The sequence below is a fragment of the Coregonus clupeaformis genome, chromosome 1 (assembly GCF_020615455.1).
Source record: "Coregonus clupeaformis isolate EN_2021a chromosome 1, ASM2061545v1, whole genome shotgun sequence".
In the NCBI taxonomy this organism is placed as follows: domain Eukaryota; kingdom Metazoa; phylum Chordata; class Actinopteri; order Salmoniformes; family Salmonidae; genus Coregonus; species Coregonus clupeaformis.
In genome coordinates, this window is record NC_059192.1 from 88,030,831 (window position 1) to 88,045,289 (window position 14,459).

General features: G+C 46.8%; 1 protein-coding gene across 1 annotated transcript in view; it reads left to right on the plus strand.

The window, feature by feature from the left end:
* LOC121578210 (integrin alpha-9-like) overlaps positions 1-14,459 on the plus strand; it is a 224,420-nt gene that overhangs the window by 149,185 nt on the left and 60,776 nt on the right. Inside the window, exons 16-18 of the mRNA XM_041892414.1 lie at positions 8,646-8,798; positions 9,433-9,509; positions 10,298-10,445. Of these exons, the coding sequence (XP_041748348.1) occupies positions 8,646-8,798; positions 9,433-9,509; positions 10,298-10,445 (378 nt within the window). The remainder of the gene's footprint in view (positions 1-8,645; positions 8,799-9,432; positions 9,510-10,297; positions 10,446-14,459) is intronic.

Here is a 14,459-nt window from a genome sequence, read left to right on the forward strand (position 1 = left end):
GTAAGAGCCTGGGAGGGGTGGGCAGGAGCTGGGGCAGGGGTAGGAGCCTGGGAGGGGTGGGCAGGAGCTGGGGCAGGGGTAGGAGCCTGGGAGGGGTGGGCAGGAGCTGGGGCAGGGGTAGGAGCCTGGGAGGGGTGGGCAGGAGCTGGGGCAGGGGTAGTGGACTATAGGGTTGGAGGAGCTGGGGCAGGGGTAGGAGCCTGGGAGGGGTGGGCAGGAGCTGGGGCAGGGGTAGGAGCCTGGGAGGGGTGGGCAGGAGCTGGGACAGGGGTAGGAGCCTGGGAGGGGTGGGCAGGAGCTGGGGCAGGGGTAGGAGCCTGGGAGGGGTGGGCAGGAGCTGGGGCAGGGGTAGGAGCCTGGGAGGGGTGGGCAGGAGCTGGGGCAGGGGTAAGAGCCTGGGAGGGGTGGGCAGGAGCTGGGGCAGGGGTAGGAGCCTGGGAGGGGTGGGCAGGAGCTGGGGCAGGGGTAGGAGCCTGGGAGGGGTGGGCAGGAGCTGGGGCAGGGGTAGGAGCCTGGGAGGGGTGGGCAGGAGCTGGGGCAGGGGTAAGAGCCTGGGAAGGGTGGGCAGGAGCTGGGACAGGGGTAGGAGCCTTGGGGGTGGTAGGCAGGAGCTGGGGCAGAGGTAAGAGCTTGGGAGGGGTGGGCAGGGGCTGGGGCAGGGGTAAGAGCCTGGGAGGGGTGGGCAGGAGCTGGGGCAGGGGTAGGAGCCTGGGAGGGTTGGGCAGGAGCTGGGGCAGGGGTAGGAGCCTGGGAGGGGTGGGCAGGAGCTGGGGCAGGGGTAGGAGCCTGGGATGGGTGGGCAGGAGCTGGGGCAGGGGTAGTGGACTATAGGGTTGGAGGAGCTGGGGATGAAGGGCTGTGGTAGGAGGCTGGGGCTGGAACTAGAGCTGGGGGTAGGACTGGGGCTTGGGAGGCAGGGGCGGTATAGGGAACATGAATAACTGCCTAATGAAAGCCAATGACCTCCACTGTTTCCTAACATAAAGGGGGATGTAATTGGAGTCCTGCTGCTCATTCTCAGAGTCCAGCGTCACATAGTTCTGTTCCTGATCTGGGACTGAGCAGTGGCTATGTCCCAAATGTCACCCTATTCCCTATATAGTGCACTACTGTTGAATAGGTCTCAATAGGGCTCCGGTCAAAAGTAGTGCACTATAAGGAATAGGGTGTCATTTGAGACATAGCCTCTGTCTCCATCTCCCACAATATCACAGCCTCTGTCGCCATCTTCCACAATATCACAGCCTCTGTCTCCATCTCCCGCAACATCACAGCCTCTGTCTCCATCTCCCGCAATATCACAGCCTCTGTCTCCATCTCCCACAAAATCACAGCCTCTGTCTCCATCTCCAGCAAAATCACAGCCTCTGTCTCCATCTCCCGCAATATCACAGCCTCTGTCTCCATCTCCCGCAATATCACAGCCCCTGTCTCCATCTCCCGCAATATCACAGCCTCTGTCTCCATCTCCCGCAACATCAAATCCTCTGTCTCCATCTGTGGCTGACTGGCCCCTGGGTGTAGGTTTGTGTGTGTGTGTGTGTGTGTGTGTGAGGGGGTTGCGTTCCCTGGGGGTAGGTTCACTCAGAGGCCACTGCTGGACACGGGCCATTTGAAGCATTTAGCAACTGGGAGTTTATGACTTTGCAAGGCATACGTCTGTGTGTGCATGTGTGTGTGTGTGTACATGCGTGTGTGTGTCACCCCCTCTCACTCTGTATTCAACCACAGTTTCTTGTCGCACACTGAGCATTACCTTGTTCATGTTACCTCCCAGACCGACACACTACAGCAGCACTGTTTCTCTGTAGCCAATGAGGCGTGAGACAGTTTAATGATGGATGGTAGGTCAGGGGTCAACAGTCAGCAGTGTTCATCCCATAGAAATAGAATGACTAGACCAGGAAAAGCCCCTCTGACCAAGGCAGTTTGGTACTCATAGGCTTAATACGGCTGACATGAGATTCTATTTCTATAGTCCGTCCATGGTACTGAGCCTTGTCACTGTTTACTATACGGAAGGTTGGGAACCAAACCCATCAAATTATATTACATTATATTTGTGTTGTGCTTAATGTGACGTTTAACAAAAAACTACAGTACAATGACATCATAACTTATTCATGACCAACAGTAAAGAGATTAAGCATTTAGAGGACTGCATATCTTGGTATATTTCTATCTGTGCGTTACCAAAAGCTTGACAAAGTAAGCTATAGTACTAAGAGGATAATTCACTAAAACCTTTAGTCAAGTTTCTAATTTTGGTCTTGACGATCATAGGGGCGGGCTATAGTATTTTATCCCTCCCAATGGAGGAATAAGCCCTGTAACCGGGCCTGTTTCTGGCGATTCATGTCCTGCCCACAACCACACTTTTCCTCTTTCCTGCCATAACTCTCTCACGTTGCTAGGTAGCAGACAACCTCCTTCCACAGAGGATGTCAGTGTGTGTTTAAGTGTGTGTGGGCTGATGTGTTAATCCAACCAGACATAATTTTAGGCCTCCTGTATGGCCTGAAAGAGGAAGGGGATGGGGATTTTGATGGACGGTGGAAAATGGAACGATAACAAATAGAGGGAGAGAGCACAACCACCGGGAAAGAGAGGGAGAGAAAGAAAGAGAGAGTAGCCATTTGAGAGACCACCGGAAAAGAAAAGACCGTGAAGCCCTCTGTGTTTACATAAGGGGTTTGGCTCCAAGCTGCCAGACACTAGTATGGGCAAAGAGAGACACTCCGGTCGGTCAGTGGTACCAACCGGTAAGATGGAGTCAAACCCCTCAGGACAGAGTGAGTGAAGTGACAGGAAAGATTAAAGAAAAGAAATAAAGATGTGATTTTCCCATGTCCTTTTTCCAACAGTATTCGCTAATGAGGACGTGGGGTTTGATCATATTCAGAGCTTATGTTTTTTCAGCTTTTCATAGTCACATGCTATAAAATAAACACTTTCTCTATGGTTTTCTCAGGACGTATGGCCTCACAGTGGAAAAGATAGAGTGCAGTACAGGCCAATGCAATGCCAGTTGTTTATTATTGTCACGATCGTCAGGAATAGATGAGGACCAAGGCGCAGCGTTGCAGGCAAACATACTCTTTATTACGAGACACGATCAAAACAACAAACGATACGTGACAGTTCACGGACTACCATAAACAGACTAGAAACAAAATTCCACAAACACGAATGAAAAACAGACTGTATAAATATGGCTCCCAATCAGAGACAACCAACGACAGCTGACACTCGTTGCCTCTGATTGGGAGTCACTCTAGCCAACATAGAAATAAACACAACAGAATTACCAACATAGAAATAAACACATAGAATGAACACACCCTGGCTCAACATATAGAGTCCCAGAGCCAGGGTGTGACAGTACCCCCCCCTAAAGGCGCGGACTGCGACCGCGCCTCAACCTGAACAAAACAGGGGAGGGCTGGGCGGGCATACCTCCTCGGTGGCGGTTCTGGCTCCGGCCTTGACCACCACCCTCCAATACACCCCCCATAGCGCCCCTGGTCCAGTCTGGCCCCGCCGGCTGGAGCTGAACTGGACTTAGCAGGAGCGGTTAGCTTCAGCTCCATAGTGGAGCAGTTGACCGGTACCTTACCAGGCACCGGTGACCCAGGCACGGGTTGTGCTGGACTGACGACGCGCACCCCTGGCTTGGTGCGTGGAGGAGGAACGGGCTTTACCAGGCTGACGACGCGCACCCCTGGCTTGGTGCGTGGAGGAGGAACGGGCCTTACCAGGCTGACGACTCGCACCCCTGGCTTAGTGCGTGGAGGAGGAACGGGCCTTACCAGGCTGACGACTCGCACCCCTGGCTTGGTGCGTGGAGGAGGGACGGGCCTTACCAGGCTGACGACTCGCACCCCTGGCTTGGTGCGTGGAGGAGGAACGGGCCTTACCAGGCTGACGTCTCGCACCCCTGGCTTAGTGCGAGTGGCAGGAACAGGCCGGGCCGGGCTGGCGACGCGCACCGTATACTTGGTGCGAGTGGCAGGAACAGGCCGGGCCGGGCTGGCGACGCGCACCGTAGACTTGGTGCGTGGAGCAGGGACAGGCCGGGCTGGGCTGGCGACGCACACCGTAGGCTTGGTGCGTAGAGCAGGGACAGGCCGGGCTGGGCTGGCGACGCACACCGTAGGCTTGGTGCGTAGAGCAGGGACAGGCCGGGCTGGGCTGGCGACGCACACCGTAGGCTTGGTGCGTGGAGCAGGGACAGGCCGAACCGGGCTGTGGAGACGGATAGGAGACCTGGAGTGAAGAGCGGCCACAACCCGTCCTGGCTGAAAGCCTACCCTCACACACTCTGTGTGAGGCATCCGCACAGGACGTACAGGGCGGTGTATCCGTAACCTGGTGGCCTTCTGGATCCGCCCCTTTTCTGCCTCCGTCAGCCCCGTCGTCCATGCCGTGTGCCCCCCCCTAAAAAATTTCTGGGGTTGCCTCTCGCCTGTCCGACGTTGACCCGTTTGGCGCCGCTGCTCCTCTCTACGGCGCGCCTCCACCGTCTCTTCTCCCGGCGCTTCCTCCCATGTCCAGCCCAAGAGCTGCCCCTGGACACGCTGCTTGGTCGTTGCATGGTGGGTTCTTCTGTCCAACATAGAAATAGCACCCATAGAAACAAAAACACATTGATCTACACACCCTGGCTCAACATAACAGTGTCCCCAGAGCCAGGTCGTGACAATTATGACATTTACCCTCTTCACATTACTGAGCCAAGCCAAACCGAGCTGAGCTGAAAGGACAATGTGTGGAGAAAAAATAAAAACCAGTACAAATGGGGTTGGCATGTTCTTCTGAAGCTCATATCCACTTCTGAAGCTTGGGTGGCTCTGTTGGATAACTGTTTTAAAACCACTCAGGTTCAGATGGTAACATCAGATAATGTCCTCTCTAGGTGCTAACATAATAGCGCTCTTTCCAGTGTTGTAGTACTCAAGACATTTTGAGTGTCTCGGTCTTGTCTTGGTGTCGGATACATTTGCACTTGGTCTTGACTCGGACAGTAAGGACTTGTAATTTCTTCCCGAGACCAGTGGAGTAAAAAACTAATAATTATTAGCTTCCATTTAGTCAGCGCATTAAACATCTTCGCCAAGCCAAATATATACACTCCTTTCTTGAACGTTAATATCTTAACAGCCTTTATATCTATTATAGACATGTTTGATCAGTGGCAAACCTATTGGACCTAGGACTTTAGTGTGTGACAGGTTCGTGATTCTGAAAGGACAGAAACCGTAATACAAGCGCACTCATGTAGGAGAGTGCACTTTTTGTAAAACACAAAGGGCCAGTGGTGTAGTGGAGGGTATACGCAGGTATAAGCCGTATACCCACTTTTTTTCTTCAGTTGGCATTGCTTATACTTACTTCTTAATCCCCACTAATACGTATCAAAGTAGTGTAGTGGAGGTATACGACTTATCAATTATGTAGTACAATAGAGAAATCACGCACAAAGTAGCCTACACAATCGCAAAGCACGTGAAATATATTCATGTGCACGCAGCACACAGCCAAGTTTCAGCGGAATATCATCTGCAGGCAGGAAGAGTGTGCAGCTTTCAACTGGTTTTGGCACGGAGCAGCTCACAGAATGACATCGGTAGCCGGTAGGTATGAAAGACGTTTCAATTTATGATGTCTACCAGTAAATGCTAACTAAGTCAACCATGGGTATGCCAACCAGGTATTGAAAAAATGTAGTCTGAAGTCAGGCCCACCCAATCAGATTGAGCAAAAACAAAAAAAGAATGCATTATTATTGCAAAAAACACAGTTCCACTCACCAGATGATGATAATTTGAAACAACCCTTTCCTGCAGTCAATGAACAAAAGCTCCCTCTTTGGCCTCATGGGTGGAATGTTATTAAAAAAATTTCATAATTAATAAAGATTTTATTTTATTTTACAGACGCAATCCGGTGTTTCTATGCCAAACAGTTTTGTTATATTTCATTCTTCTGTGATGTGTATATAAACTGTAATATTGGGATGCAAACAAAACATTGAATACATTTCAACTCTATATCTGACATATAAGTGCATTTGGAAAGAATTCAGACCCCTTAGGCTTTTCCACATTTTGTTACGTTACAGCCTTATTCTAAAATTGATTAAATAGTATTTTACCTCATCAATCTACACACAATACCCCATAATGACAAAGCAAAATCAGGTTTTTAGAAAATATTACATTTACAGTATTCAGACCCTTTACTCATTACTTTGTTGAAGCACCTTTGGCAGCGATTACAGCTTCGAGTCTTCTTGGGTATGATTCTACAAGCTTGGCACACCTGTATTTGGGGAGTTTCTCCCATTCTTCTCTGCAGATCATCTCAAGCTCTGTCAGGTTGGATGGGGAGCGTTGCTGCACAGCTATTTTCAGGTCTCTCTAGAGATGTTAGATCGGGTTCAAGTCCGGGCTCTGGCTGGGCCACTCAAGGACATTCAGAAACTTGTCCCGAAGCCACTCCTGTGTTGTCTTGGCTGTGTGCTTAGGGTCATTGTCCTGTTGGAAGGTGAACATTCGCCCAAGTCTGAGGGCCTGAGCGCTCTGGAGCAGGTTTTCATCAAGGATCTCTCTGTACTTTGCTCCGTTCATCTTTCCCTCGATCCTGACTAGTCTCTCAGTCCCAGCCGCTGAAAAACACCCCACAGCATGATGCTGCCACCACCATGCTTCACCGTAGGGATGGTGCCAGGTTTCCTCCAGACGTGACGCTTGGCATTCAGGCCAAAGAATTCAATCTCGGTTTCATCAGACCAGAGAATCTTGTTTCTCATGGTCTGAGAGTCTTTAGGTGCCTTTTGGCAAACTCCAAGCGGGCTGTCATGTGCCTTTTACTGAGGAGTGGCTTCCGTCTGGCCACTCTACCATAAAGGTTTGATTGGTGGAGTGCTGCAGAGATGTTTGTCCTTCTGGAAGGTTCTCCCATCTCCACAGAGGAACTCTAGAGCTCTGTCAGAGTGACCATCGGGTTCTTGGTCACCTCCCTGACCAAGGTCCTTCTCCCCCGATTGTTCAGTTTGTCCGGGCGGCCAGCTCTAGGAAGAGTCTTGGTGGTTCCAAACTTCTTCCATTTTTAAGAATGATGGAGGCCACTGTGTTCTTGGGGATCTTCAATGCTGCAGAAATATTTTGATACCCTTCCCCAGATCTGTGCATCAACACAATCCTGTCTCTGAGCTCTACGGACAATTCCTTCGACCTCATGGCTTGGTTTTTGCTCTGGCATGCACTGTCAACTGTGGGACCTTATAGACAGGTGTGTGCCTTTCCAAATCATGTCCAATCAATTTAATTGACCACAGGTGGACTCCAATCAAGTTGGAGAAACATCTCAAGGATGATCAATGGAAACGGGATGCACCTGAGCTCAATTTCGAGTCTCATAGCAAAGGGTCTGAATACTAATGTAAATAAGGAATTGATTTTTTATTTTTAATACATTTCCAAAGACTTCTAAAAACCTGTTTTCACTTTGTCATTATGGGGTATTGTGTGTAGAATACGGATAAAAAAATTATAATTTTTTAAAATAAGGCTGTAACGTAACAGCATTTTGAAAAAGGGAAGGGGTCTGAATACTTTCCGAATGCACTGAATGTATATATATACATTAAATACATAATATGCTTTTTTTCAGGGGGTGCTGCAGCACTCTTAGCACCCCTACTTCCGGTGGCTATGGTGAGGTGTATACCTTTGTTTCAAAGTAGATTTGTTTAATACTACCAAGAATCACTCTGTGTGACCCTGATTTAGCCCACTGCAGTAAAAGGTTAACTTCTTGTTGAAAGTTATTCTCTAAAAGGTAGAAGCTAACAAATTAGCAACAACATTCTCTTCGATAACACCTGCTGCAGCCGCAAACCAGCCTACAACAAAAGATAGCTGGCTAGACCGTGGGAAAACTACTGCTCGCTAATTGCGAAGTTTCCATACATTTTTTTTTTTAAACGGTACCAACCATTACAAGTCAAAATGTGATTGGTTGATTCCACTGTCACTCCAAAAATGTGCCCTAATACAGTTGAATGGCAGACACCTTCTATCTAGCTTCTGATGGCCTAGCCAATGGCTGACTTAGCTAGCTAGATGTATCTCCCCAGAGACGACCAAAGACAAATTCTGATTGGATCTTTTTTCCCTCTTCAGTGTTAACCCTTTACTTTCCAATAAAAACTGAAGAGATTAAATCAGAACATCATTGAAAAGAACAATATAATTTGGGTTAGTAATAATTTGTAGAGTGGCTTTATTTGCCATCAGCATGCATTTTGTTCACCAATCTGAATGTCTAAAGAATCTATATGTTCTTCTGAAATATGAACACAGAAATACTGGGTATTTTTGAACTCTTATTATGGTGGTGATTTGACCAAATTTAAATCATGGTCTTGAATTGGATTCGCATTTTTCTGGTCTCTGTCTTGACTCGGTCTCGCCTTACCCCTCCGGTCTTGGTCTTAACTCGGACTCGATTTGCTCCGGTCTTGGTCTCGAACACGACACTGGCTCTTTCTCATGACAAACTGAGCATTCAACATTTGGTTCTGGGTTCCGAGATTACATTGTGCTTGAACAGCCATTTTGTTTCTCTCTGTGTCTCTGCAGAAGGACGTGAAAGACGTATTCACAGCCATCACCTTTGAGGTGGCCTACACCCTGGGGAAGCATGTGGTGGACGGACACCTGGACAAAGACCTGCCTGCTCTCACACCTGTACTACGCTGGAGGAAAGGAGACAAGATGGCAGCAAAGAATGAGGTAACCGGCTACAGCTGTTGTGTTGCCTATATGTAGGTTGAATGAGGTAACCGGCTACAGCTGTTGTGATGCCTATATGTAGGTTGAATGAGGTAACCGGCTACAGCTGTTGTGTTGCCTATATGTAGGTTGAATGAGGTAACCGGCTACAGCTGTTGTGTTGCCTATATGTAGGTTGAATGAGGTAACCGGCTACAGCTGTTGTAGCCGGTTACCCCCCACACACACACACACACACCCACACACACACACACCCACACCCACACATACACATACACACACACCCACACCCACACACACACACACACCCTACCATCAGAGCTGCAAGGCAGTTCACCAGTCAATTCATAATCACACATTAACCACAATACAACACTGCCCTCTAGTTTGTGTGTGTACGCGCATTCGGACCAGAACTGTGAGATCATGAGGTCATATAAACTCTCTCTCAGCCCCACCCCACCCATGTCTCTCTCTCTCTCTCTCTCTCTCTCTCTCTCTCTCTCTCTCTCTCTCTCTCTCTCTCTCTCTCTCTCTCTCTCTCTCTCTCTCTCTCTCTCTCTCTCTCTCTCTCTCTCTCTCTCTCTCTCTCTCTCTCTCTCTCTCTCTCTCTCTGTTATGTTTCCGCTTCTAGACATGGTTTGAGAAGAACTGCCTGTCTGATGACTGTGCTGCTGACCTGAGACTCCATGGGAAACTGCTGCTTTCTGGGTATAAAACACACACCACACACACACAGAGAGACACACTGTCTGTCTGTTCCTCTTTTTGGCCACTCACTTGGTTTATATCATATCTATGTGTGTGTGTGTGCGTTTCTTCTCTTCTGGCCACTGCTCACCACTCCTCTATGAAAGCAGACTGACGTCATGCTGTACACGCTGAGGGGGTGTGGTTAGTGGAACTATTATGCGTGCTCATTGGCTCTCGTTGTCATTGGAAGCCATCCATGCTTTCTCCATATTTAGTGAGGGAGGTCCTTTTCCTCTTGTTGTATGAATCATTGGCAGTGTGAACATTTGGAAACCAAAAGCTGGTGTTATTCAGTGGTTCAGTTGTATTACTACTAGTAAAACAGCTTATTCATATATTACTAGTGTTCTTTGTTTGTGTGTGGAGTGAAATATCTCTCATATAACGCCATTGTAGTTGTCATAGTAACTTATACCTTTAGAGTAGACTGTGTCAGTCAGAAAACAACAACAATGGAACCCAATCCCAGTAAATCAGCACGATGCAGTTGTTGGTTCATCAATTCAAATGAATGACTCTGGATTCAAAGAGCATGGTGCTGGCAACAACAAGGTTGTCAGTTGGTTTTCTGCATGGACCACTATACTAAATCTAGAACGAAAGCTTCTTCTGAATGACCATATTATTCTCTACCAGGCTCCATGTCCGTCCCCCTCTAGCCCTGGGAGGAGTGAGGAATGTCTCCCAATCTTTTAACTGGTTCTGTCCCTATCAAATAAAAGTAACTATTACATTCCTGCGTCTAGGCTCCACATGCGGTCTCAGCTAGCCATAGGAGGAGTGAGGAACGTCTCTCTGAACGTGACCATCTCCAACGCAGGGGACGATGCCTACGACACCAACATCTACTTCAAATTCTCAAGAGAGGTCTTCTATATCAACTACTGGCAGAAGGTTGGTTGTTGTTCTGTTGTTGTTAGTGGGGGCTGTTGTGTGAAAGATGTTATACATCAGCTTCTGCTAAAGGATCTAATGGATCAGTGGTTGTTCTGTTGTTTTTTCATTCTGCTGTTTATATTTCAGGGGTCATGTTGTCTCTTCAAGGCTATTGTTGTGCATGTTTGTTTACATCTTGTTCTGTCAGTTGAAATGTCGGTTTGTTTACATTTTAGGCCTCATGTCTAGTGTTTGTTTGGTTAGGGGTTGATGCGGTGATGTTTTGAAAAAAATGCGTTATGGGAAAGTTTAATTAACAGTTGATCAATGGTTATTGTAGGAAATGGAAGATTCACGCAATCAGGAGGGAATAAGCAAAAAGGGAATCCTACAACTGGCAATTCTTTCAAATCTAGGAATTTTGGCTAAGTTTCCGGAATTATGCAACTCTAACAAGAGCACAAGACCAAACTAAAATATTCCTCATTCAACAACACCATTCACTGAGACTGTGTTTCAACAACACCATTCACTGAGACTGTGTTTCAACCACACTATTCACTGAGACTGTGTTTCAACCACACTATTCACTGAGACTGTGTTTCAACCACACCATTCACTGAGACTGTTTCAACAACACCATTCACTGAGACTGTTTCAACAACACCATTCACTGAGACTGTGTTTCAACAACACCATTCACTGAGACTGTGTTTCAACCACACTATTCACTGAGACTGTGTTTCAACAACACCATTCACTGAGACTGTGTTTCAACCACACCATTCACTGAGACTGTGTTTCAACAACACCATTCACTGAGACTGTGTTTCAACAACACCATTCACTGAGACTGTGTTTCAACCACACCATTCACTGAGACTGTGTTTCAACCACACCATTCACTGAGACTGTGTTTCAACAACACCATTCACTGAGACTGTTTCAACCACACCGTTCACTGAGACTATGTTTCAAAAACACCATTCACTGTTTCAGCAACTCCCATTCCCCCCGTGTTTAAGAGTGGTGGTCTGGTTATCGCTCTGTTGTTCTTGCAACCAGAGCCGTCTGAAAACCAGGGAGGTTAATTCGTTTCAGAAGCTCATCTCAGTCCTCAGGGAGCCAGAGGAAAGGCCACTGTTCAGCAGACCTGGGTTCAAATACTATTTGAAATAAATATTTCATGAATTTTGTGCGTTTGGTCTAGCCTGCCTGTAGTGCCAGATGGGCGGAGTTGGCACTTTTGTGACGATTCTGTTGGTTCCATTGCACCAGTCAAGCACAATTATGCCCAGCGGAAGTATTAGAAATGATTTCAAATACTATTTGAACCTAGGTCTGTCGTCACACTGCCACACACAGAAGCACAGGAGCCTGGGTTATTAGATGGAGGTGGGTGGTGGTGGGCTTATTTTGACTTAATATGATTTTTTTTGGGGGGGGGGGTAGAGCGTAGAGCACAGGGTTTATGTTCTGGAATATTCTGTTCCTCATGACAGGTCCTGGGTTTGGGGTAGTAAGAACCTACAGGCTTTTGTAGTAAAGTAACAAGTAAACAAAGAGGTTCTGACTATAAACATGGTGTGGGACCAAGATGATGTGATACTAGTTAGAGGGCTAGACATGTAACCAGAGCAGTGTTGTGATTTAGAATACCATTTCTGCTGTGTCCTGCTGTGGCAAGCTCATATCAAAGTCTAAATATGGAAAGTTTAGGCATTTCTGAACTGAACTCAAGAAACAGAAGAAAAGCATTGCAAAAACTAAATCCTTAGCCAATTAGAGTCTCTGGCATGGATACAACAATGGGGGGAATGACATGGGGTAAAACACCAGGGGAAGAAAGAGGAAGAGTGGGAGAGAGAGGGAGAGAGAGCTGAACAAACAGACGGTAGTCCCCTCTGCCCTTGTCTCCCCACAGAGAGAGCTGAACAAACAGACAAACTGTGATTGCACATTGTGGTATTTCGTCTAACAGATATGGGAGTTTATCAATTTTGGATTTGTTTTTGTGGGTCTGTGTGATCTGTGGGAAATATGTCTCTCTAATGTGGTGATACATTTGGCAGGAGGTTAGGAAGTGCAGCTCAGTTTCCTGTCTTCTCTCTCGGTCTGCCTATGGCGGCCTCTCTCAATAGCAAGGCTATGCTCACTGAGTCTGTACATATTCAAGGATTTTTCGCTATTTTAGCTGACTTAATAAAGACGCCACCCCACCCTAACCCCCACCCCACCCTGGCCTGGAGCTGGGAAACTGCTGAGTAAGGGGAGGGAGTCGAAGGAGGAGGGCAGGCTGGATGATAGGTGTATGGAGTGATCTGTTTCCTCGTCAATTTGTGAGCAGAGCAGGGAGATCCTAATGACTGGTAATGGTTGTTAGGTGCTATGGCAAGAAGAAGAGGAGGAGGAGGAGAATTTGTAATGGTGATAGTTGTATGGATTTATGTTTTCCTCGTAATTGTGTGAGCAGAATAGGGCGGAGGTAATATACAGCATACAGTGTCTCTCATCTCTAATCTATCTCCCTGATAAATATGCAGCATATCCAGGAGTTAGTAGTCCAGGTAAAGTCCACCTGACATTAGGAATCACTGTAGTTCCCCATTGAATAGTGTAACCTGTTCACCCCCTAATGAATACTGTAACCAGTTAACTCCCTAATGAATACTGTAACCAGTTCACTCCATATTGAATACTGTAAGCAGTTCACTCCCTAATTAATACTGTAACCTGTTCACTCCCTAATGAATACTGTAACCTGTTCACTCCCTAATGAATACTGTAACCAGTTCACTCCCTAATGAATACTGTAACCTGTTCACTCCCTAATGAATACTGTAACCTGTTCACTCCCTAATGAATACTGTAACCAGTTCACTCCCTAATTAATACTGTAACCTGTTCACTCCCCAATTAATACTGTAACCTGTTCACTCCCTAATGAATACTGTAACCTGTTCACTCCCTAATGAATACTGTAACCAGTTCACTCCCTAATGAATACTGTAACCAGTTCACTCCCTAATGAATACTGTAACCAGTTCACTCCCTAATGAATACTGTAACCAGTTCACTCCCTAATGAATACTGTAACCTGTTCACTCGCTAATGAATACTGTAACCAGTTCACTCGCTATTGAATACTGTAACCTGTTCACTCCCTAATGAATACTGTAACCTGTTCACTCCCTAATGAATACTGTAACCAGTTCACTCCCTAATGAATACTGTAACCAGTTCACTCCATATTGAATACTGTAACCAGTTCACTCCCTAATGAATACTGTAACCTGTTCACTCGCTAATGAATACTGTAACCAGTTCACTCCATATTGAATACTGTAACCAGTTCACTCCCTAATGAATACTGTAACCTGTTCACTCGCTAATGAATACTGTAACCAGTTCACTCCCTAATGAATACTGTAACCTGTTCACTCGCTAATGAATACTGTAACCAGTTCACTCCCTAATGAATACTGTAACCTGTTCACTCCCTAATGAATACTGTAACCAGTTCACTCCCTATTGAATACTGTAACCAGTTCACTCCCTATTTAATACTGTAACCTGTTCACTCGCTAATGAATACTGTAACCAGTTCACTCGCTAATGAATACTGTAACCAGTTCACTCCCTAATGAATACTGTAACCAGTTCACTCCCTAATGAATACTGTAACCAGTTCACTCCCTATTGAATACTGTAACCAGTTCACTCCCTATTGAATACTGTAACCAGTTCACTCCCTAATGAATACTGTAACCTGTTCACTCCCTATTGAATACTGTAACCTGTTCACTCCCTAATGAATGATGTAACCAGTTCATTTATGACTTTTCCAAGCTGACAATAACAATACTATTTTAAAAGATTAAAACCTGCATTAGGGTTCACTGCAGGCATCAATTAAGACATTTATTTCTGCTGAACATTCCAGAAGCACTTCTTTGTCTGGTTTTATCAGTGAACTTGTCAAAGTCGTGATGCGTCGCTGCCTTCCTCCTCCTCCACACTCACCTACGCACA